General features: G+C 42.4%; 1 protein-coding gene and 1 long non-coding RNA gene across 2 annotated transcripts in view; both read right to left on the bottom strand.

Annotated features, from left to right (window-relative positions):
- Window positions 1–1,670: 1,670 nt before the first annotated feature.
- Window positions 1,671–5,280, bottom strand: LOC126355030 (uncharacterized). Its single transcript, XR_007565431.1, has 2 exons — window positions 5,193–5,280; window positions 1,671–2,228 (listed from the first exon to the last, which is right to left on the bottom strand). It is a non-coding gene; the product is annotated as an uncharacterized LOC126355030 (long non-coding RNA).
- A 70-nt stretch (window positions 5,281–5,350) lies between these two features.
- Window positions 5,351–21,673, bottom strand: part of LOC126355632 (cGMP-specific 3',5'-cyclic phosphodiesterase) — a gene marked incomplete at its 3' end in the record, with an annotated part of 1,336,169 nt that continues 1,319,846 nt past the window's right edge. Inside the window, exons 24-25 of the mRNA XM_050005998.1 lie at window positions 20,722–20,846; window positions 5,351–5,539 (exon numbers count right to left, since the gene is read on the bottom strand). Coding sequence (XP_049861955.1) covers window positions 5,351–5,539; window positions 20,722–20,846 — 314 coding nt within the window. The remainder of the gene's footprint in view (window positions 5,540–20,721; window positions 20,847–21,673) is intronic.

Here is a 21,673-nt window from a genome sequence, read left to right as displayed (position 1 = left end):
TTCCCCTTCCTGGGACAATGAATTCACGGTGTTCTTATTTCAATTTCCAGGAGTGTATTTCACTTACACCGAGAATTGTTCTGTGCAAATCAATCGATCTTGATCAGTGATTATATATATATTTGTTTTTGTTTATTTAATTATTTAATATAAATAATTTTATTGAATTTATTACCATAATACATTTTGTAGATTTGATTTTCTTATTATATTTATTAGCAATGTAAGTCAATTAAGAAATAATTACTTGAGTTTAATGAAGTAAATTTTTATTTAGAGTACATTTTGTATCAGTGCCTATCAAAATTTTGTTATTTATTTACTTCTCCAGACTTACGTTGATATACAACTGATTCAGAGTTAATGAATCGTAATTGTTTTAGAGTTAACTGTAGAAATGAAATGTTCATAGTTTACTCAGGTATCTAGTATAGTAAGAAAAAATTAATTTTTTGTTTTGGACACCAAATTCACCTGATCTGAACCCGACAAGCCTTACCGGAACGCTATCAGGTGACAGCTCTGTGACCGCAGACAGCCTGATCGTGGTTTACGGGAACTATTCGACCTGTGCGTGGACGTCTGGTTCAACAAACCACCGGAAACCTACAAAAAACCTGACGAATCTACTGCTGCGCTGCATTCCGAAGATGGGACATCACGATATTAATCAAATGCTCGTAATATTTCTGCTCATCAGTGTGGTTGATACATGTGACATGTCTCGCTTGGAACAGCTGAATACAAGGAAAATATTATTGTTTTTGGAGCAAGTACTCCCGTTTCTTCAGAAATAAAGCTGAAGGCTTAACCTATGAATAGCTGTTTCATTTCGACCGTGACATATTTTCGTAAACAGTGTTCATGAGTCTTTGGGATTACATGAACGTTTTGTAAAGTTTTAAAGTACAGTCCTATACAAATGTTGAAACATTCTCGTTTCAACAAAATTCTTGGAAACTTAGATGCAGATACCACATATTTGCCTTTACAGATCAAAGATAAATTTTTATTGAAGCGTGAGGACATATGGGTCTTGGATATCAATGTAAATAGTAAGAAACATTGTAAAGCTGATTACTGAGAGAAAAACGTTTAGCTGAATATAAACAAACAGCACAATTATAATTAAACTTAAAATTTCAATAACCAGGTATGTGGTCTATATAAAGCACGAATTGTAATTAATATTAATGTGTGGTTAAAATTAGTATCTGTGTTTCTAAACTTTGAGCATTACTGTAGAGTACTGATATAGCTCGTCAATTATCTGCGGCCTGATGAAGATTTGCATTACTGTCTTTAGATGTGCTTCTGTTAATGACCTGTATTATGCATAACTTGTTACCTGTTACAGATTGCATATTTACTCTTGTGCCAGATGGGGACTCGAACCTGAGACTTCAGCTTTTCCTGGCAGTACCCAGGAGCGACGCGTGACAACTGACCTACTGTTTCAGTTCTTCCGCTACCTCTATCCTGTTTTCCAAGCTTTCTATTATGTAAACCTCCCCACTAATGTCTGAGGAGGGTATTCGTGTTCTTTCAACCTCTCATATCGTCTTCTGCTTCTTATTTCCGTGCTAATCTGCCACACACATCACAATTGTTCATGGAAATATGTATGTAGCTGTAGCTTCTGGAATCAGGTTGTGAATTCAAAGATTGGGTAAAACAGTGGAAAGTAAAAGTTTTCTCAAATTTATTTTCTTACAAACTACGGTACATTGTTAATACTGATGGTCATTACAAATTATCTTTATATTTACGAAAATCGGATTTAAACTCACATGTTCTCATAATTATCTGACTTGAAAGATCGACTTCTAAAAATTACTCTCGCTTTAGTTTTTATTGCTTATCACAAATATCACCGAGAAACTATATTACAAAAGGAACGATAAATTGACAGCTTATAAAGATAACAAGGGATAGGCCATTTCATGAGACAGTGCAGTGAGTATATCACATTAAAAGTTCCTAAGACCTACGTATACTGATTTATGCTTCAGCTACCCAGTTTTTCAGACTAGATTCTTAGAAATTCAGTACTCTCTCGATTCTTGTAAGTCTTCCGGACAGCCCTCAAATATCGTAGAACGAACGATGTAGGTAACTGGCTGTCCTTTTTTTGTCGTGAAGCAGTCTGGAAATCTACTTCCTCTCTAGTTTGTATCAGCCTTACTTCTCTATCCTTTGGGAGCAGCACTGGAGCTATGCAGTGTTCTCTGCAACAAAGAGATAGTAAATTTCATTATGTCGCCAGAATTTGTTTTATGCAAAGACTAACAGATTTCAGAGAGGTGGAGGGAACATATGTTTTCCAAATAGTTCAAATGTATGTGAAATCTTATGGGACTTAACTGCTATGGTCATCAGTCCCTAAGCTTACACACTACTTAACCTAAATTATCCTAAGGACAAACACACACACCCATGCCCGAGGGAGGACTCGAACCTCCGCCGGGACCAGCCGCGCAGTCCATGACTGTTCCAAATGGTTAGTACGTTATTGGGAGAGGAAGGGCGGTTGCTGCCACCAGTGGGCACGGAATCTAAAGGGGGGTGGGGAGGAGGCTTAGTAAAAGCCTTGACACATTTAACACAAAAGACGCAAAAAGTTTACTAAAAATAATGGATACTGTATAATAGTAATTAAATATCAAGGTACCACGTTTGACGTGTGAATTACATCAAAAACTCTTATTTCAGTTCTATTCAACACTTTATTCAGATGAAATAACAAAAAAATCTATTGCTGATATTGAAGATGTCACTGAGATTTAGTGTTAAAATGCTAGATGATATGGCAGAGAGACTAATTGTCATTCCGCTAACGTAATTTCGAAAGTAGTCGAATCTACGAAAAAGTGAAGTCGCTTTTGCTGCGATGGGGAGAGTAGTGTAGTTCTTGATGAGGCAGATGTCATGATGTAACTGTTTTGTAGATGTTACAACGAGTTAAGAGTGTAAATACATTTAAAACTGAGATTTCCTGTTGTTCTTGTGGTGGTCTGGGTGACGCAGTGTGTTGAAGTTTATGCTTCAGTGCTGATGTGCTTCGCCAACATGGCTGTTTGATCAACTATCTACTGTCGTTTAGTGGGTCTGGGTGAAATCTAGTGGTATCAACGTTTATGTTGAAAACTTGACCAGGCCAGTGGCTAGAGGGGGCGGAGTTTGAATGAAATCTACTGGTATCATCATCTGTGTTGAGTAGGTTTATTTTAGGCTTACAGCTTCATTGAAAACTTGACTTGGTGGTCTGGGTGATACAGTGTGTTGAAGTTTATGCTTCAGCGCTGATATGCTTCGCCAACATGGCTGTTTGATCAACTATCTACTGTCGTTTAGTGGGTCTGAATGAAATATAGTGGTGTCAACGTCTGTGTTGAAAACTTGACCAGGCCAGTAACTAGACTGGGCGGAGTTCGAACACCTCCTGCCCCCTCCCGCCTCCCTCTCCTCCATCTCACCCCTTCCGCATATATGAGGACTATACCAAGTGAAACCTGCACCAGACCCGAAATCTATGAAATTTGCACCCAGTTTACCTGGAGACTACCTTTTCGCTGCGTCACAGACTACCTGGACGGCGTGTCCTCGCTCACCCCCTCCCTCCACTGTAGTGCGAGCTGCGTCGACACCGGCAAGCGAATGACAAACGTGAACAAAAATATTCTACGGCCGAAAGAATGAACAAGAGCGCCACCAATTGCCTACATAACGTTCTATATTACTCCCTCCCACATACGCATGTAACGTCTATATCCTACTTTTCTTTCTCTTATGATGCAAGTCTACAGCTACATCTACTTGACTAATCTGCAATGGAACGTTGACGAACATTAATAACTGGTACAACGGGAAGTAGCCTCTGCCATGTTCTTCACAGTGATTTCCACAGTATGGATTTGGATGTAGAATTATTGTTATAAAGAAAACTGTTTTCAGTTTTTAAGTCACATACAGTAGACGGGCACACGTGGCGCTATGAGTAGGAGGAGTAGCTACTGGTACAGCTCACTGTTATGTCCGTCTTTATAGAGACGGTTGCGGGGCGTCAGTTGCTCAGTATAGAATGTCGAATAAGAACACCTTTCAGCCACCTAAATTTCCGGTTGTTATTTTATTTGATCAATCAGTTTCGGTGCTAGATTACACTATCTTCAGGACCCCTGACTGACGTGTGTCACAATAGTGACTGGTATCCGAAGATGTTTGACACAGCAATTCCTTCGATCATCACTTGCGGACTTCTACACAAACGCATCTCCACTGTCAGTCGCAAAATAATAATATACATTTATATGAATGTGTGGTGTCTGTTCTTTTGGTCATGTCCGATGAACACTCACTACGCGGAATTAGCAGGTGTTATACATATTATGTAATTGAAGGTGGAGGAGGGGGGGGGAGGAAGGAACAGAGAAGGAAGTAACGATATCATTTGCATCGGGACTTTACGCGGAATCAGTGGCGAGGAGTGAAAACGTGTGCCGGATCAGGATTCGAACCCAAGATCTTCTGCTTAGTAGGCATTGGCATTAACCAGTGTGCCACCCGCACACAGTATTTTCGCAATTGCGCGGATATCGTGGTTCGCTCCCGAACTGACCAACACTGCCACCTAGTGCCTCCTATGTGCGGTCCGCGTCCATATCATGCGTGCTCCCTGCTGACATCATTAGTTTCTTTCCTTTCCTTTCTTCCTCTATCGCTATCGCTACCGCATGCGTCTTGTCGCAGGGTCTGCCATGGTTAACCGGATTTGTCATGTTAATGTTTAAGGGGTGGCCGGATGCTCTTCCTGCCGCCACCCCGTACCCCCCAGGACGGAATTAGTGTACCCGTGCTGTCTGCGTCGAGTGTAGATCGTGAAATAGTGTGAATGTGTGTCAAATGTCTGTGCGTCGTGTAACGGAGGCGGGACGTGGGGACCAGCCCGATATTCACCTAGTAGGATGTGGAAAACCGCCTAAAAACCACGTCCAGGCTGGCCGGCACACCGTCCGTCGTCGTTAAATCACTGGCCGTATTCGATCCGGGACCGACGCTCCTCCCCGAGTCCAGGAAGCAGCGCGTTAGCGCTCTCGGCCATCCTGGCGGGTCTTTTCTTTCTTCCTCCTCCACCTTCAGCTACACAATTTCCAGCACGCTAATAGCAAGTGTGCTGCCCGCCGTGTACTGACCGTGCCGAGCCGCGCGGCCACTAGATGATCTCGCAGAGCTTGCTGCGCGCCTTGTTGGCCTTGCGGACGGGAGCCGCCGCCGCCGCCGCCGCCGCCTCCGCCCCCGCCCCCGCCGCCGCCCTCTTGTGGAGTCCGCCCCCTCCACCCCCGCGGACGCTGCCGTAGAGCGAGCCGCCCCTGCGGTCCCTGCCCGCGCGGCCGCCGCGCCGCAGGCTGGCGAACCGGCCGAGGCCCAGGCCGAGCGTCAGCGCGCCGCCCCCGCCGCCGCCCCCGACCGCTGCCACCGCGCTGCTGGCCGCCGCCCCAGTGCTGCCGTTCTGCTTGCGCGCCGGCGGGATCGCCTCTCCCTGTCGACACGGCATTACTACTGTTACATCTCACGCGTGCAGCTGCAAAACATAGGCACTCTACACATTTTACAACAGCATCCATAAATAACAAATAAATCACTTAGACAACACCTTCTCTATTCCTTTGTTATGGTGTAGGACATCTTGAGACATCTGCGGCAGCACCAAAAAATTCTTTTTTTACTGCTGAGCTACAAGTTGTACTTTATTGTTCATACAGTGAACAATTCATCTGTCATCAGTCATCCTGTCAACCACAAAAATGCAAACAAAGAAATGAAATGATCGCATGGCATTTATTAGCCGGGACATCCCCTTCGGGATTCGGTTCCGTACTGCAAGTCTTTTTAGTTGACACCACTTCGGCGACTAGCGTGTCATACAAAGAGTCTCTTTTTACCAACACATATTTTTGTTGCAATGCAAAATTAAGTGAAACAGAAACATCGCATACACTTTTAGATAAATGGGAGCACTTTGGGAACTGCATGTCCTCGTATGTGTGTAGTAAAAATGCGTTAATACTGGAATAGGGGCACTGAAACGACATCTCTGGACATCTCATATGTAATTGCTCCACTATTTTCATAGGGCCGACACCAACTGCGGAACTCAGAAACGTCGCGGAAGGGTCCACATTTCCTGCTACCCGAATTCCGTAACTTGCTCTTTAGCTAGAAGACCGCACACGTCGAGGGCAGTTGTAAAGCCTACGAAACATTTCAAAAGCCGGCCGATGTGGCCGAGCGGTTCTAGGCGCTACAGTATGGAGCCGCGCGACCGCTACGGTCACAGGTTCGAATGCTGCCTCGGGCATGGATGTGTGTGATGTCCTTAGGTTAGTTAGGTTTAAGCAGTTCTAAGTTCTGGGGGACTGATGACCCCAGATGTTAAGTCCCATAGTGCTCAGAGCCATTTTTTTGAAGATTTCAAAAAATCGGTGTACGCAACAGAGTAAACATAACGCAAAATATGTTACAATACGCGAAAGACGAACTGAAAGATTTTTTTTTTGAATATGTTGCCTTCACATTAGTTTAGTAAATCGTCGAGAGGGTATTGCCCAAAACTAGACAGAGACGGCGTTTCGCGTGCTCGAATTTGCCTGCTTCCGGTCGGCAGTGAGAGTCAAAGAGCTTTCCGTAAGGAGTCTCACATGACTTGACCAATTTACAACAGCATAGTAAAGTGGTACAAGAAAGTCGAGGAGGAGTGTTGTTTCTGCAATGAAAAACGCGTGGGCGGACTCTGTGTGTCACAACAGACATTGGACTGTGTGAGGTACGCGATGCTGCGATGTTTCACAAAGTATGCCTATCGGGCTAGTGTAGAATTTATCATCCCTCAGCCAAGAGTGTGGAAAATCCTTCGTAAGCGATTAAGAGTGCAGCCGTACAAATAGCAGCTCCTGCGGGCCATAAGGCATGGCGACAAACTGCGAAGTCTGCAGTTCTTCGCTGATACAGAGAATCGTCTCGAAAATCATGACTTCGTAAGAAAATTGATCTTCAGTGACAAAGCAACTTTTCATTTTTTGGGAAACGTCAGTCTGCACAACACAAGGATATTGCGGACAGAGACTTAACACGCAGCTGTTGAACACGTTCGGGATTCCAAGAAAGTTAAACTGTTCTTTGTCTCCAATAAGTCAGTCTACAGACCCTCGGTCTACACTGAAAAGCCAGCCAGAGTGGCCATGCGGTTCTAGACACTACAGTCTGGAGCCGAGCGACCGCTACGGTCGCAGGTTCGAATCCTGCCTCGGGCATGAACGTGTGTGGTGTCCTTAGGTTAGTTAGGTTTAATTAGTTCTAAGTTCTACCTGACCTCATGGTCAGTATGACCTCAGAAGTTTAAGTCCCATAGTGCTCAGAGCCATCTGAACCATTTTTCTACACTGAAAGAACACTGCAGTTGTGGCTTATTCGACAACTTGAAACTGATGGCGTGGATGTCATTTTTCAACAAGATAGCGCATCACCGCATTTCCACAGTTGTGTACGAGACTGCCTGAATGAGACGTGGTCACACCGCTGGACAGTATCACCTGGCGCTACTCGAGTGGATAGCGTGCTCGGCGTACTGCCTGACGTCTTGTAACTTTTTCTTGTGGAGTGTAACGTTGTTGTGCCGCAAATAATTAGCTATGAGCAGCTGAATAAAATTACGACACCAGCCACGGATAACGCAAGAAGCCGCATAGGAAGATTGTAACGCCGGAAATGCACATCCTCCTATTTCCATCTATTGTACTATAAATTTTTTTCCTTATTTTCTTACCTGAAGATATAACATTTCTGTGTCTTTATATATTGTAATTGTTTTATATATATGCATTTATGTTGATGTATAATTGGTTATTTTTGCAAATATTATTTGTGTTGTTACACTGGGTCTGGCCTAGGGAAAACTATGCTATCGAACGATTACATCGATAGGTCGTGTGGAGAACCAAAGTGTTTATGATCTTTGGTAGTGTTAACTCTGCCGCGTGGAGCGCGGGCAGAGCGGAGTCTGGCTGGAGTAGGGCGGTGGAGCAGGTGAGCTGTGTGACGCTCCCGCGAGTTGCCGCGCTTTCAGGGTTTGGCAGCATGTAATTGCGCTCGACTTGCTATGATAGTTTCTGACACGGTGTCGCGGACGGGAAGCATTAGCTGGCGCATATCAAGACCCTGTTTTCGCCTGGTGTCGAGAAGAAGGCGCGTCAACATCCAGCTTCTGCAACAGTGACGGCCGACAATGAGTGACTGTCGCCACCTCCTCGATCGACGACTTCAAACCTTCAATCAACCAACAAGGAAGACTAAAAGCATGTAAAGTTTTAGAACTGAATGGCAGACCTCAGCTTTTAAAATTGTTGCATCACAAAATTTCAGCAACTTAGTATGAACCTTTGTTGCTCATTATCCCAAGTGCATTACCAAGCAGGGTCCCTAACTTTTCGAAATGAACTCGAGTGTCGTTGAAATTCAAACGCCAGCACTAAAGTAATGTCATTCGATTTCACTGCTTTAATTTCAAAGTTCAGTTAAGGTATTCATACCTGGCTGGCTACAATATTTAGATTACACAAGCACAAATTAAGAGTGCGAGTTTTGTTACCATATTTTAGCTTACCTGTGACTGCAGCTCAGCTTGGTATGTACAAAATTTTACTATTGTTAATTGTACAAAATCATTTAATTCACATTCAAAGTTAAATCTCTTATTTTTAAATTGCGTAGATTCAAGTACCTTTTGAGATGATTGTTGAGGTAGTCGGAGACTAACCTTATTTTATTTAATTTCGTTGTGGTTCAGAAAAAAAGTTCACTATTAATTTCAGTCAGTAAATTAACTTTCAATTTCCCGGTTTTATTAATTCTTTTGCTAAATTAAGTCAGAGTGTGGCGAAATTTATTACTTCTGACAAACATTCAGTTTTCACACCACACGTGTCAACCTTCAGTTGCCATGCCTTTAGTGCTAATTATGTGTGCATTAATCTTTCATTTTCAGTTATTATAGTAGTTGTCCATAGGGCTGGCGACCGTAATTTTCCCCAAATCTCAAACATCTAATTAACGCCACTTAATTTCATTTACTTTCTTTATTAACTTTATCCCTTTTCAAAGTTAATTTCCACCAATTTCATTTGCATTTTTCCTTTTACTTAGATGTAACCCTTTCCCCCCTCTTTACCGACAAATTAACTTCGGTGACGATTGCTTTTCCCAAATTTCCATTAGGTGCATGCGGTATAATTTTTCACTGTCATTAAGGTCGATGTGTGTGGGGGAGGTTACAAGATCAGACCGGAACTGACCGAATGTTATTACATCGGAAGTTGCTTGCTGATTTTTCCAAAATACTCGAAAATGTAATGTATTCAAGAATAGTTGCTTCAGTGGAAACTATTTACTTAGCTTATCAAAGTTTGAACTTCAGAGGTTGCTCTACTCAGAATGCTATTTATACTCCCCACTCATCAAACAGTACAAGACGTAAGTAATAATATATCGCCAGTTTGTATTTTCTGTGATCTCTCTGTGGCCTTCGATTTTGTAGATCATGATACACTCTTAGAAAAATCAAATTCTATGACATTAATGGCTTTATGCACAGCTGGTTTGAGTGGTACTTGAAACAGAATGCAAACAGTTGTACTGAATAATTTAGAGAACGTTGGAGAGATAGAACATTTTAGTAACAGGAGTAAAATTACGAAGGGAGTCCCAGCGTGTTCAATTTTGGGGCTACTCCTATTCCTTACATATGTCAATGAACTTCTGCTTAACATTCAACAAGAAAACTTGGTACTTGTTGCAGGCGATACTAGTGTTATAATAATGCTATTAGAGAGGAAGTAACATAAGGTTTAGTAAATGATATTTTCGAAAGCATTATTAAGTGGTTCTCTGAAAATGGACTATCCCTAAATTTTGAAAAAAAAAAACACATTGCATTCAGTTGTGTACCAACAATGTATGTAATACATGAGCAGGAGTTTTTGCTAAGCAGGCTATAATGCTCCAAAATTTTAGCTGCACATATTGACGAACACTTAAACTGGAAGAGGCAAATTACTGAGCTTCTCAAACAATTAAGTACAACTAGAATGAGATTTTCATTGTGCAGCGGAGTGTGCGCTGGTATGAAACTTCCTGGCAGATTAAAACTGTGTGCCCGACCGAGATTCGAACTCGGGACCTTTGCCTTTCGCGGACAAGTGCTCTACCATCTTTTTTTATATGTCAGTCTTACCACCTTTGCTGACATATATTTTCTTGTACTACCGCATAAATAGTGTCTACAATGTCCATATGTTGACAAATAGTGTCTAATTAGAAAATTAATTAATTAAGGAAATGAATAAAACTGAAAATGCCCAAATGAAAGACATGAAGGCATTGCGGATAGTACAAATACAAAAGAAACATGCTCCTGCAGCAATGAAATGAAACTAGTGTCGGAGGCGACACCTGCTCACGACCCGACGTTCGATAGAGCAAGAGAGTCATCTATCGACTCGTTCTCCAGACGTTGGTGTAAAACTGGGTCGTCTTCTCGAAATTAACTAAGGGTCCGTAAGTGTGATCGATGTCTATCTCGGCTTCTTCGTCTATCTCATCTCTCACCCGTCACACCCCATCTGGCCGGCGGGTCGGTAAATGTAAGTCGCAAGTAATTAGCGAAGTCTTGCCTATATTTCTTATGCTGTTGCAGCTTCGTGTGTACATCCAGGAGAAAATGCCAAAAATCCATTTTGTCCTTTTCCGATTCGTTATACACGTAGCCCACCACCATTCCCCGTACCCATGTCACTGCATTGGTTTTTTGGACCGGAAAATAAGATTCTTGGGGGAAAAATGTGTGTCTGAAGAAATTGTGTGAGGGGCGGAGCGTAACAGGAACGCTAATATCTGTTGTGTCAAGTGCCACACTGGAGCCGCCATACTACATGCTAAACGATGTTCATCAGTGTCCACTGTTGCGCAGCCTAAACATAGTGGAGTGTCTCCCAAATGAATCGCGTGCCGCCGTTGATTCGTTGCGAAATTCCTATTTACCACCACATACCATCTTGAGCGTACCGACGTTGGGAGGGTAAACGTTCCGTATAACGCGCCATGTCTGTCGCCAGTTCTTGTCTGGGTACTTCTTTTCCAGGGTATTCCTGACGCACCGGCGCAGTAAGAGTTGGTATACATCTCGCGTCGTCGGTAGTCGTGTTGTTGGGAAGGAATCTCTGACATAGCTAAGCTCCAAAAAAAAAAATAAAGACTTGAAATGTGACAGCTTCGGTGAAATATGGCCCACATTGGCGGCAGCATGGAAGTGGGCGCTAGTACGTCGGCCAACGCACCCGAGATATTGCGAAATTGACCGCACCACTGTCGGAAAACCGTACTGACGAATAACGCCCGTGCCTTTTCATATACGTTCACTAGACCAAGTCCACCCTCTCCAGGTGGTAGCGTAAGCGTTGTGTGTTGGATCTTAAACATGTGTCCCACACTCACGTAGGTTCCGAAAGTTGCTTGTATCCGTGATGCCATTGTGCGCGTTAAAGGCGGGACATGCGCTACGTGAGTGAGTCGCGGTGCTAGGTATACGTTAACATAGGTCACCCTCTGAATCATATCCAACGCTCTTAATTTCTGTAACAGCACCAGTGTCCGCATCAGCTTCAATATGCGTCGGTAGTTATCCGCTGATGTCCGCTGCACATCCGTGTGGAACGTAATACCTAGACATTTTATGATCTTAACTAACATGAGCGGGCCTTCCTCCCTCGGTTGTAATCCTCGACCGACATTCATGCAGCGTGATTTTTGTAGTTTAAGCATGCTTCCTGCCAACGCCGTACGTACTTCTTCGCCTGTCCGTGCCACCAGCATCACATCGTCAGCATAAGCGCGGCAATGAAAGGTCAGTTGTGGCAGCGGCACTCCCTCCAACCGTCTTCGGAGACCATATAGACAGGCTTCCAAAGCCATTGCATACAAAAATATCGAAAGGGGGCAACCTTGACGAACTGACCTTGAAATAACAATGTAGTTCCCTGGTCAGAATCGCCACACCGCATCCACTTTCATCGTGCACTAAATAATGTGCCTCGTAGCCGTAGAACTCTGGTGGCGATGTGAAACGCACTTCTTGTAGGAGTACAATATCCACGTCCGCAGCGCGTAACATATCTTTCAGCATTTGAATTTTAAGCGGTGCCCGAGTGCCATTAATGTTTATTGTGGCAATGCGGTACGCCTGGCGTGTGTTCATCAGTTGTAGGGCGGTGTCATTAAGCGTCTGTCTGCACCCCCGGCGCTCCTCAACTCACCAAGTTGTTCAACATTTCCCGACCCCTCCCGGCCTCTGGCCAGGGCTATCCTCAATCGTCGCGTTCGTGTCTTCATTCTGTTCCTGTTGGTCCATTTCTTGCGCCCAGTCCACCAGCATATTTCCTGAACTGGTCGAAGGATGGGAGGCAACGTTGTCGCCGCTCTGATGTTGGGCAGTTGTCATCTCCACTTCTGCCTTCCGGCCACCAGAAGGAGAATTCAAGTTATCGTCGCTGTGTAATTCCTGCACCGTCATCTCGGTATCTGTTGAATCCACTGGTCTCAGGTCGATACTGTCCTTGTCGTCCACTGTCCCCTCGGGACTATGGCTATCGTCAGCAGAAGTCAGTCGACGCTTCTTTCTTCTCTTCGGCGAACGCTGTTTCCGTTGCCTTGCTTCCGCATCGGCTGTTTGGGTTGCGTATCCTCCGTCTTGGTCCTGGCCTATCACGCTCTCGGTGGAAGCACTGGCAGCCACCACGGATGAGCCTGGAGCGGCCGTCAGCTGCACCTCTTGTGTGGTGTCCTGTGTCTGTTGTGGTAGAACTGGTGGTCGGAGTTACATCCGTTGGTGTCCATGTTCTCTATAGGGGGCAGCTGCTGGTGCCCATCGGAAATCTCCCTCACGTCGCCTCTCAGGGCTTCCACAAAGGTCAACGGTAAGACAGTCATCTGTTGTGGTGCCTGAACGTCATCCCGTGGAGTTTGCACTAAACGTCGCTGGAGGCATTCCGAGCGGACATGACCTTCTTTCCCGCACCCCGAGCAAGTGCGAGGGTGCCCATCATAGATTATAATCGCTCGCCAACCTCCTATGTACAAAATAAGAGGGGACGTGCTTTCACAGTTCCATCCGTATTTGTCTCACCCCATTTAGAACGGGGTACCTGGTAAAACTCGTCCATTTTTCGGCCACATGGGATAGAAGTGTATACCGTATGGTCGAAAGGCGTCCATAACAAGTTCAGACGGGACCTCAAACGGAAGTTCGAAGACTCATATAGTGCGGATCCCCATTCCCGCGTGATCGACTGTAACCACACCAACATTCCCGTCGGCATGACAGAAAAGATACCCGTTCGGTGATCGTTGTAGAAGTCTTTCTCAAGCAGCCTCGTCAACAAGCTTGACATAGACGACGCTTGAAACGATCGATAAAATGATTCCCACGATTTCCTGTGGATCGATTTTTACTTCTTCTCTTAAGAAACGTTCAATCTCGTGTGCCTTTGGTCGTGTATAGTCGTTCGCAAAATTGAACTTCAAAGTCGTTGTTCTGTACGAGTGAGCCATATCGTTCTAGACACCGCACACGCGAAGCTGCTCCGGCGTAAACAAACATGCGCGCGCACCACAGCGTGGCCGGTAGGCAACACGGTCCGCACTGTGTCACTGCCGAAGGCAGACTGCCATCTGAGCTACCGAAGCACGACTCACGCCCGGTACTCACAGCTTTACTTCTGCCAGTATCTTGCCTCCTACCTTCCTAACTTTACAGAATCTCTCCTGCGAACCATGCAAAACTAGCACTCCTGAAAGAAAGGATATTGCGGAGACATGGCTTAGCCACAGCCTGGGGGATGTTTCCAGAATGAGACTTTCACTCTGCAGCCGAGTGTGCGCTGATATGAAACTTCCTGGCAGATTAAAACTGTGTGCCCGACCGAGACTCGAACTCGGGACCTTTGCCTTCCGCGGGCGATGGTAGAGCACTTGCCCGCGAAAGGCAAAGGTCCCGAGTTCGAGTCTCGGTCGGGCACACAGTTTTAAATTTCCAGCAAGTTTCATATCAGCACACACTCCGCTGCAGAGTGAAAATCTCATTCTGGAAACATCCCCCAGGCTGTGGCTAAGCCATGTCTCCGCAATATCCTTTCTTTCAGGAGTGCTAGTTTTGCTAGGTTCGCAGGAGAGCTTCTGTAAAGTTTGGAAGGTAGGAGACAAGATACTGGCAGAAGTAAAGCTGTGAGTACCGGGCGTGAGTCGTGCTTCGGTAGCTCAGATGGCAGAACACTTGCCTGCGAAAGGCAAAGGTCCCGAGTTCGAGTCTCGGTCGGGCACACAGCTTTAATCTGCCAGGAAGTTTCTTAAGTTCAACTAGTTTTGCTCTTCCTATAATTGCCAATCTAGGAAACAAAGGTATTAGTCTCCTGACGCATTTTGCATATTTCCACTAATAATGTCACACAGAATAATTTTCTGGGATAACTCATCATTTTGGAAGTATTGATTGCACGAAACTAAACAATAAGAATAATATGTGGTGTTGACCCAGGGACGTCATTCATGCAGGTAGCTCTTCAATAAGGCAGGCATTTTACTGTACTATCTAAATACATACTGCCCTAACGAATTTTTAATCAATCACAATTTGGGAAGAACAGTGATATACATATCTATAACACTGGAGCACTAGAGATCAAATGACCTTTATTACCCATTGTTCAAGCTGTCAGGGATAAGAGAGGACTTAAATATACAGGAACAAAGATATTTGATGCTTAAAGCAATGACATAAAATGTTTGACAGATAGGGAAGCAATTTATAAATGTAATTTAAAATCTCTTCTCTTGGACAGCTCCTTCTATTCTATTGAAAAATTTCTACTGGTAGCCAAGAGAAAAAAAGTGTTGTTACATGAGTGGGACTAAAAATAATAATGTGTTAATTAATGTTAACCCTAATGATTCATATCCTGCAAACTGACTTGTTCCACACCATTTCGATAAAAGAATTGTTAAAATGGTCTATGTAACATGTAACGAACTAACTAACTAACTAACTACATATCACTTGCGACCCTAATATACAGTAGTTGTTGGGATCATGTTTTTTAAACTTTGGTGGTTTGTAAGACGATTAAACCTCTCTTTCTAAGACATTGTGATAGCTCTCGCAAGAAGAGCTTATCGTTGATTTTCGTTCAGTATTATTTCGTATCACCAGTGATCAGTTATTGACGAAGTATTATACTTAGTAGTATGGTGTGTGTGATACATTCGCCTTGCGCTTCAGGCTTATGATGTATGTGTATGTGTTCCGACATGTGCAAAGGAAATGACTATGTCCATTTGTAACGAAGGTACGGATTTGACACAGAGTACTTTGATAGCAAAGGAAAGAGTATGTCAAGTCATAAAAATGGTACTGATATTTCTATTTCCAGATCCACAGCCATCAACTGGGTGTATTTCTGACACTTCCCTCATTGTCGAATGTCGTACAACTGGGACCACGATTGCAACATTTAGTTGTAAGTACAAGGATAAAATATATTTGTGACCGATTTCTTAGGATGATGATTCTACCTGTGCATGCTATGCTTGGCATACAGCTCCAGCGACCTGTGTGAGGACGGCGCACGTTTCCTTTTAATGGTAGGAGTTGTCCGAATGGAGAGGCCTATTGAGGTGTGCGAATGAAGACGACTTAACTGTGGTGTCCTCTAGATAACTGAATAGCGAACTATTACTTAGTATGTGTTGGATAGCTTTCGTGACCGCGTGGAAATTTGAGAAGATTGAATATGGGGATGTGTTTGTGCTGGACTGTTATTCCCTCCCATGTAAATTGTTCGGTTGACAACTTCTGCACATTTTGCGCCTTTATTTATTTGAAAGAAGATCGATTGTGCATCTAGCATGTGGAAGACACGTTTGCCAGTTCTCTAGACATGAGAAATACCTTAGTTGACCTTGTAAATTATAGGGATGATTTGGAATCTGCTACATCACCAACATCGGTATTTGCAAGTGGAAATATCAGTTTTCTGCACTTTTTTTCGAGTTTCCGCGTAAATGTCTTTACAGATGTGACAAGTTTCTAGGTAGTCAGTGGTTTACAGCATGCCCCACCTAGATAAAGTTTTGGGTTTGTAGTGAAATAATTTCCAGTCTATATCTTCGGAATTTGTTGCATGAGTGATTGGTAGGATACTGCTGTATGCTTGATATCGAGAAGTACCACGCAAATGGTATAATATTATGGCAAACCATGGAAAAATACATGCAATCTTCAATCCCACAGTCTGGAGAGGGGTGTAGAGAAAGCAAGCAAGCAAGCAAGGAGGTCCAGAACAGAAACAGTAACACGTTTGTGCTGAGGGGGAAAGAGCCCGAATTTGTAGAACAGTTCTGAGAGTGACTTCAGTCTGCTGAGGGCCCTCTGGTCACCTGTAAGGGGTGGAAGACCGCCTACCTGACAGGGAAATATCTAGTGTTGTGAGGAATGTATACCGTGCTGTTTGCCTTCGCAGTATATGTATGAATGATGTAAAAGGGCTGATTTTGCATGGCACAGGTTACGAATTGTATATTTACTACATTGACATGGTTCGTAGTGATATATTGCTGGGTTGGAGATCTGTTTCGCGCTCTAATATTCAAGCTCCTGTCTACAGTGGGTGAGCAGTGTAATTGAGTAAGAGTCTTTCTGTATTCCGTATTTGACGATTTGTAGTCCACTTTGCCAAGTTTAATTGTTAATGCAGTATGGTGATCTGTACAAAATACAATCATAATGCTCTATTCATTTACAAGACATCTTTTGTACTGGGACATAGGAGCATCTAGAAACTGATTCAAACAAGATGGAGGCATGGTATGTACTGAAAGTTCTGAGTAAGCAAGGGTTCAAAGATAAGTTGAAGCAGACCATCCATCTCTGGCGGGGATGCCGTCACTCATCCGCCACTGTGGCGTTAGGTCATCTCCAGACCTGTAGCTGTGGGATACCGCAAATTCCGGCCATTTTTTCTATTCTGTAAGACAGTACTTCGAATTCTGTTTGTGTAATTGTTCTAATTTCCTTTCGTGTTGTCATAACCATCATCATTTCATTCCCATCGACGCGCAAGTCGCCGAAATGGCGTCAAATCGAAAGACTTGCACCCGGCGAACGGTCTATCAGACGGGAGGTCCTCACACGACCTGAGTACACACAGCAGCTCCGCTAATGGACTGCCCTTTTATACTTTGTGCACGCGATACTACCGCTACCTGTATATGTGCGTATCACTATCCCACGACTTTTGTCATCGCAGTGTAGTGTCAGCTAAGGATATGTCGATCTGATTCTGTAATAAAAACTAAGATTCCGTATAAATAAGAAAAAGTAGGGTAACCTTGGAAATTTTTACTAAATAGTGCTTCTTTAGTGAAACAGTCACTGCTAAAGAAGTGAAAATTGTAGCGGTTTCGTTATTCCCGGGTTGTAAAGGAAAACTAACAGCAGAGGAAAAGGCGATACAGCACCTAGTTTTGTCTCCTAATGCTTCTCTCTCCTATGTTTTTAGATGTTTCTTTGGGACATGTCAGAAGGCATTGTTCCGGCGTTTTAACTGTTATGACGCCTTCGTATTGTCTCACTTTCATACGTCATCTAGGACTGATTTATAATTATGTTGAGTTTTCAATTAGAATGGTTAAATACTTATTTCTTATAAAGCAGGCGGTGCCTTATAATTTACCGTTATACAGTTAACTAGTAGAAAACGTAATGCGGCGTAATAGATACTGCTTTTAGTGTGAGCTCTGCACTCTATGGCGTCACATTGCCATTACCGAGGCCTCCGAGAAAGACAGGCCTCGGCGCGTACGTCACGAAGGTAGTCATGCGCTCGCTATTCCCAGCAGAGAAACTACGTTTCTACGCCTGTTAACTCGTAACTAGTCGTGTCCGTACAAACCAAAACTGAATCTTGTACTGGAATCCGCTGTTATGGAATCTTATTGTTATGAGTCCTATAATGATGGGAAGTCCATGGGCCTTCTTACAATCTGTTACGGCTGTTCTGGCGTACAAAAAAATAAAATCATGCTAAAATGATTATCAGTTGCGTAAGGCACTACTTCCCGCATGTAATGATTACTTTTAAGCAGAAGAGACTAAATGCTATAAACAAGCCGTTATACCATTTGTATCGAGTATAGATCTTTTTGCTGTACTACTGTTAATCATTAAGATTTCATAATAGCAGATTCCAGTGGAAGATGCAATTCTAGTTAGTACTTACACTCCCAGCTGCGAGTTAACAGGTTTAGAAATGCTGAGCTGAACGAGCGAGTTCAGGACTATCTTTGTGACGTAGATACCGCGGCCTCTCTTTCTCTTGGGCCTCGGCCATTACACCATGAATCGACATGAAAATGATTGACAACAGCCCTACTGACACTCTATGAGATTCGAATGACGCTGTACTGGCCATAGACGCATATTCCAGAGATGTGACAAACTGTGTGTTTGTGCGTCCACTGTCTGCGTGTGGGTGACCTCCAGTGTAAGAGGAGACCGGTATTCGATCGTGCTGGACATGCCGAATCTTACGTACCAGCATTTCTTGTTTGCTACAAATTGCCGTGCTCCCTGCAAGTCTTCGATTTTGAGGATACTGTTGTGCTGCTGCCAACAGCGCTACATTCGTGGCATGCTACCATGTGTTGGGAACAGTTTATGGTAGGGGGAAGAGGTACCCCTATGCAAAGTGAAACTTATTTTTATTGAAGCTAATATCTATGGAGAAATCACCCGCTGAAGGGAACGCCAATGAGTCGAAATACTTCTAGCGTCACATTTACAGAATTACTCTTGACTGAAGCAGGAACCAGGATGACATACACTGATCGTGGACTGTAGAAACATTTCAGTAAACGAAGACACGTAGGAATTAAAGAGACTAGCTGCTAGTGGGCACTGATTTATATCAATGAGGCGATTTGAAAATTGGTGCTAGAGGAGGGTTCGAAGCCGGGTCTCCTGCTTACTAGACAGATGTACTGACCACTACGCCACCCAGACACAGTGGTCACCACAACCGCATGGACTACCCTAGCATGGCTACTGTCAGACCCATATTCTCAGCTTATACCACACAGTACTGATGTACTGCCGCAAGCTCAGTAGCCTCATTTTTCATGGCATCTTACTGATCCCTACAATAGATGGAGCTTGGTGTGCATCTGTACCGAAGGAATCATTGGCCATCATCGCCGTGTGTGTATCTGTTCATTCAGATATACTCGATATGGACATACCATTCACTGTAACTGTTTTAGAATTTTATTAAACTAAAGAAAATACTTTTTGCTCTTCATTAGTAAAAATTTAAAGTTTCGAACATGTCAGAATGTAACTTCTTTTAAAGCTAAAGCATGGTAATACTATCGAAATGTACAGTTTCTTTGCTATCATTACACACTCATTTTCCCTTCTATGTCACCTGGAATATCACTTTTAAATGTATCAAGTTCTTACTTTCTTAATAATTTGACATATTACTTATACTATACATGAGTAAATATAAAAATTTGATATCCATTACATGATACATTAACAATGGCAGTTTGACATTCACTTGGACATGGCCTGGACATGATGCAAAAACAGATCATGACGCAAATAAAGAATTTATGAGCAATTGCAGCAGCCTTTCATCAACTAAAATACAGTTGTGAAATAAGAGGACACTGTAAATCAGAACAAACTAATAAAATTCAAGTTCCGAAAAATACTGCAAAATTGTCCATTCAGTTTGGAAAAGCTTTGCAGGCAATACATCAGAGTCACATCAAATGTGTCTGTTTTCATGGCTAAAAGTAAATATTTATTTTTAAAACATTATTGATAAATAATTTTGTTCATCTGAAGCCTGAATAGTTAACACACACCACCATTAGCTATCTCAGTAGTTAACTGTATGCTTTTGGAATAGGGATTCATGGTCTTTTGCGCGGTGCTGTAGAAGGGCCATCGCTTTTTGAAATTCAACAACTGACAGCACAGATTAACTTAAGTAATAATGATGATATTATAAATGCTGCAAAGACCATCACCATTGTTAATTCAGAGCTGTGTTATACTTATTTATGCTAAGTCTGAGCATTTGAAAGTTATGTGTAACATTAGAGAGAAGTTAACATTGCAGGATTTCAACAACTAATAGAGGAAAAAAAGTCACACCTAAAGCCATAAAAGGAGCAAACATTAAAACACACAAATTAAAGCATGCAGACAATATTTTTGACAAAATTTTTTGATTACATTTATAATAAACGATATAATAACTGAAATGTATATAATACACAATATGAAAGCCAAATACGGAATAGGACAATATGTATGAGTACCCTAAAAATTAGTAACCTCTATTTCAGGTAAATTAATTAGAGAAAGGATGATTAAGAGAAGAGAAGAACTTTTACCTCAGCTACAAGAGAAGGAAGTCCACAGAGAAGGAAGCATAGTTTTGTGTTACTCTTAGCAGGTTTTGAGAGAAGAAGAAATTTCAGACACAGCACTGGAGAGGGGCCACACAGAAGAGAAGGCATTTCCCACATGCAACTGCTGTCTTATTTACTTACTTCTTTTTTCACACTGAGTGATGGTGGAAAAAATGAAACTTCTTTGCTAGGTACCTTTTTCTCTGCACCATGGGCACAGTTCAGAGTGGTGACAGTAAATTCGATGTCCTTAGGTTCCGAACTAGCTAGAAGAACCAAATAATTTGTTACTTTCTTACAAAATATAACTATATCGCTGGAAGTGAAACCTTTTTATTTTTCTAAATTACACAGTGAAATATATCTCTTACATTTGTATAGTCTTTAGTCCATTGCAATATAGTACATGCTGCTAAAAAGTAAAGCCAGACTTAGAAATTAGAAGACAGAAAATTTTTGTAAAATAATAATCAAGTACTATTTTTTATCATTGATGATGTGATAAACTTAGTGAACTACTTTGAAAAATATTTTATATTCAATGTGTCAATGAAATTTTCATCAAAGAGTCAAATCAAACTCGCTATAAACTTTCAAAAATGAACTGTTACCAGTACTACTTTAATGTGTGTTAGAGTCCATTGGTAAAAACTGAAAGAGTTCTACATAAAGATTTCTAAAGAACGCTAGGGATAGTCAAGAGAAAGTGGAAATATAAACAGACTGGTACAATTGAGACATTGGTAATGCAAATACATTTCATAGCAAGCTTATTTTATAGGCTGACTGTGACAGAATTTTCCATCAACAGGTTCAGTTAAAGTCATACATTTTTACTGGACTGTCTTACCATTTCATATTTATATTTTACTAAAAATTTTATCTTGTTCAAATTTGAGGTATCATGAAATAATAAAGTAACTTTGGAAGGATGCAAAAATGTAGGCATTCCAGAAGTGCAATTCAGTAAATATATTATTGGCTCATAAAAATGTTATTTTTGTAGGCGAATTTTGTTTCACATAACAATAAAAATCCTATCATTTGCAAGACCTTAATATTGCTGTAATCCTTAATCATAATATTTAGCATC

Source organism: Schistocerca gregaria, chromosome 3 (genome assembly GCF_023897955.1).
Source record: "Schistocerca gregaria isolate iqSchGreg1 chromosome 3, iqSchGreg1.2, whole genome shotgun sequence".
NCBI lineage: Eukaryota > Metazoa > Arthropoda > Insecta > Orthoptera > Acrididae > Schistocerca > Schistocerca gregaria.
The sequence above is the reverse complement of the archived record's forward strand: the minus strand, read 5'-3'. Positions and strand labels throughout refer to the sequence as shown.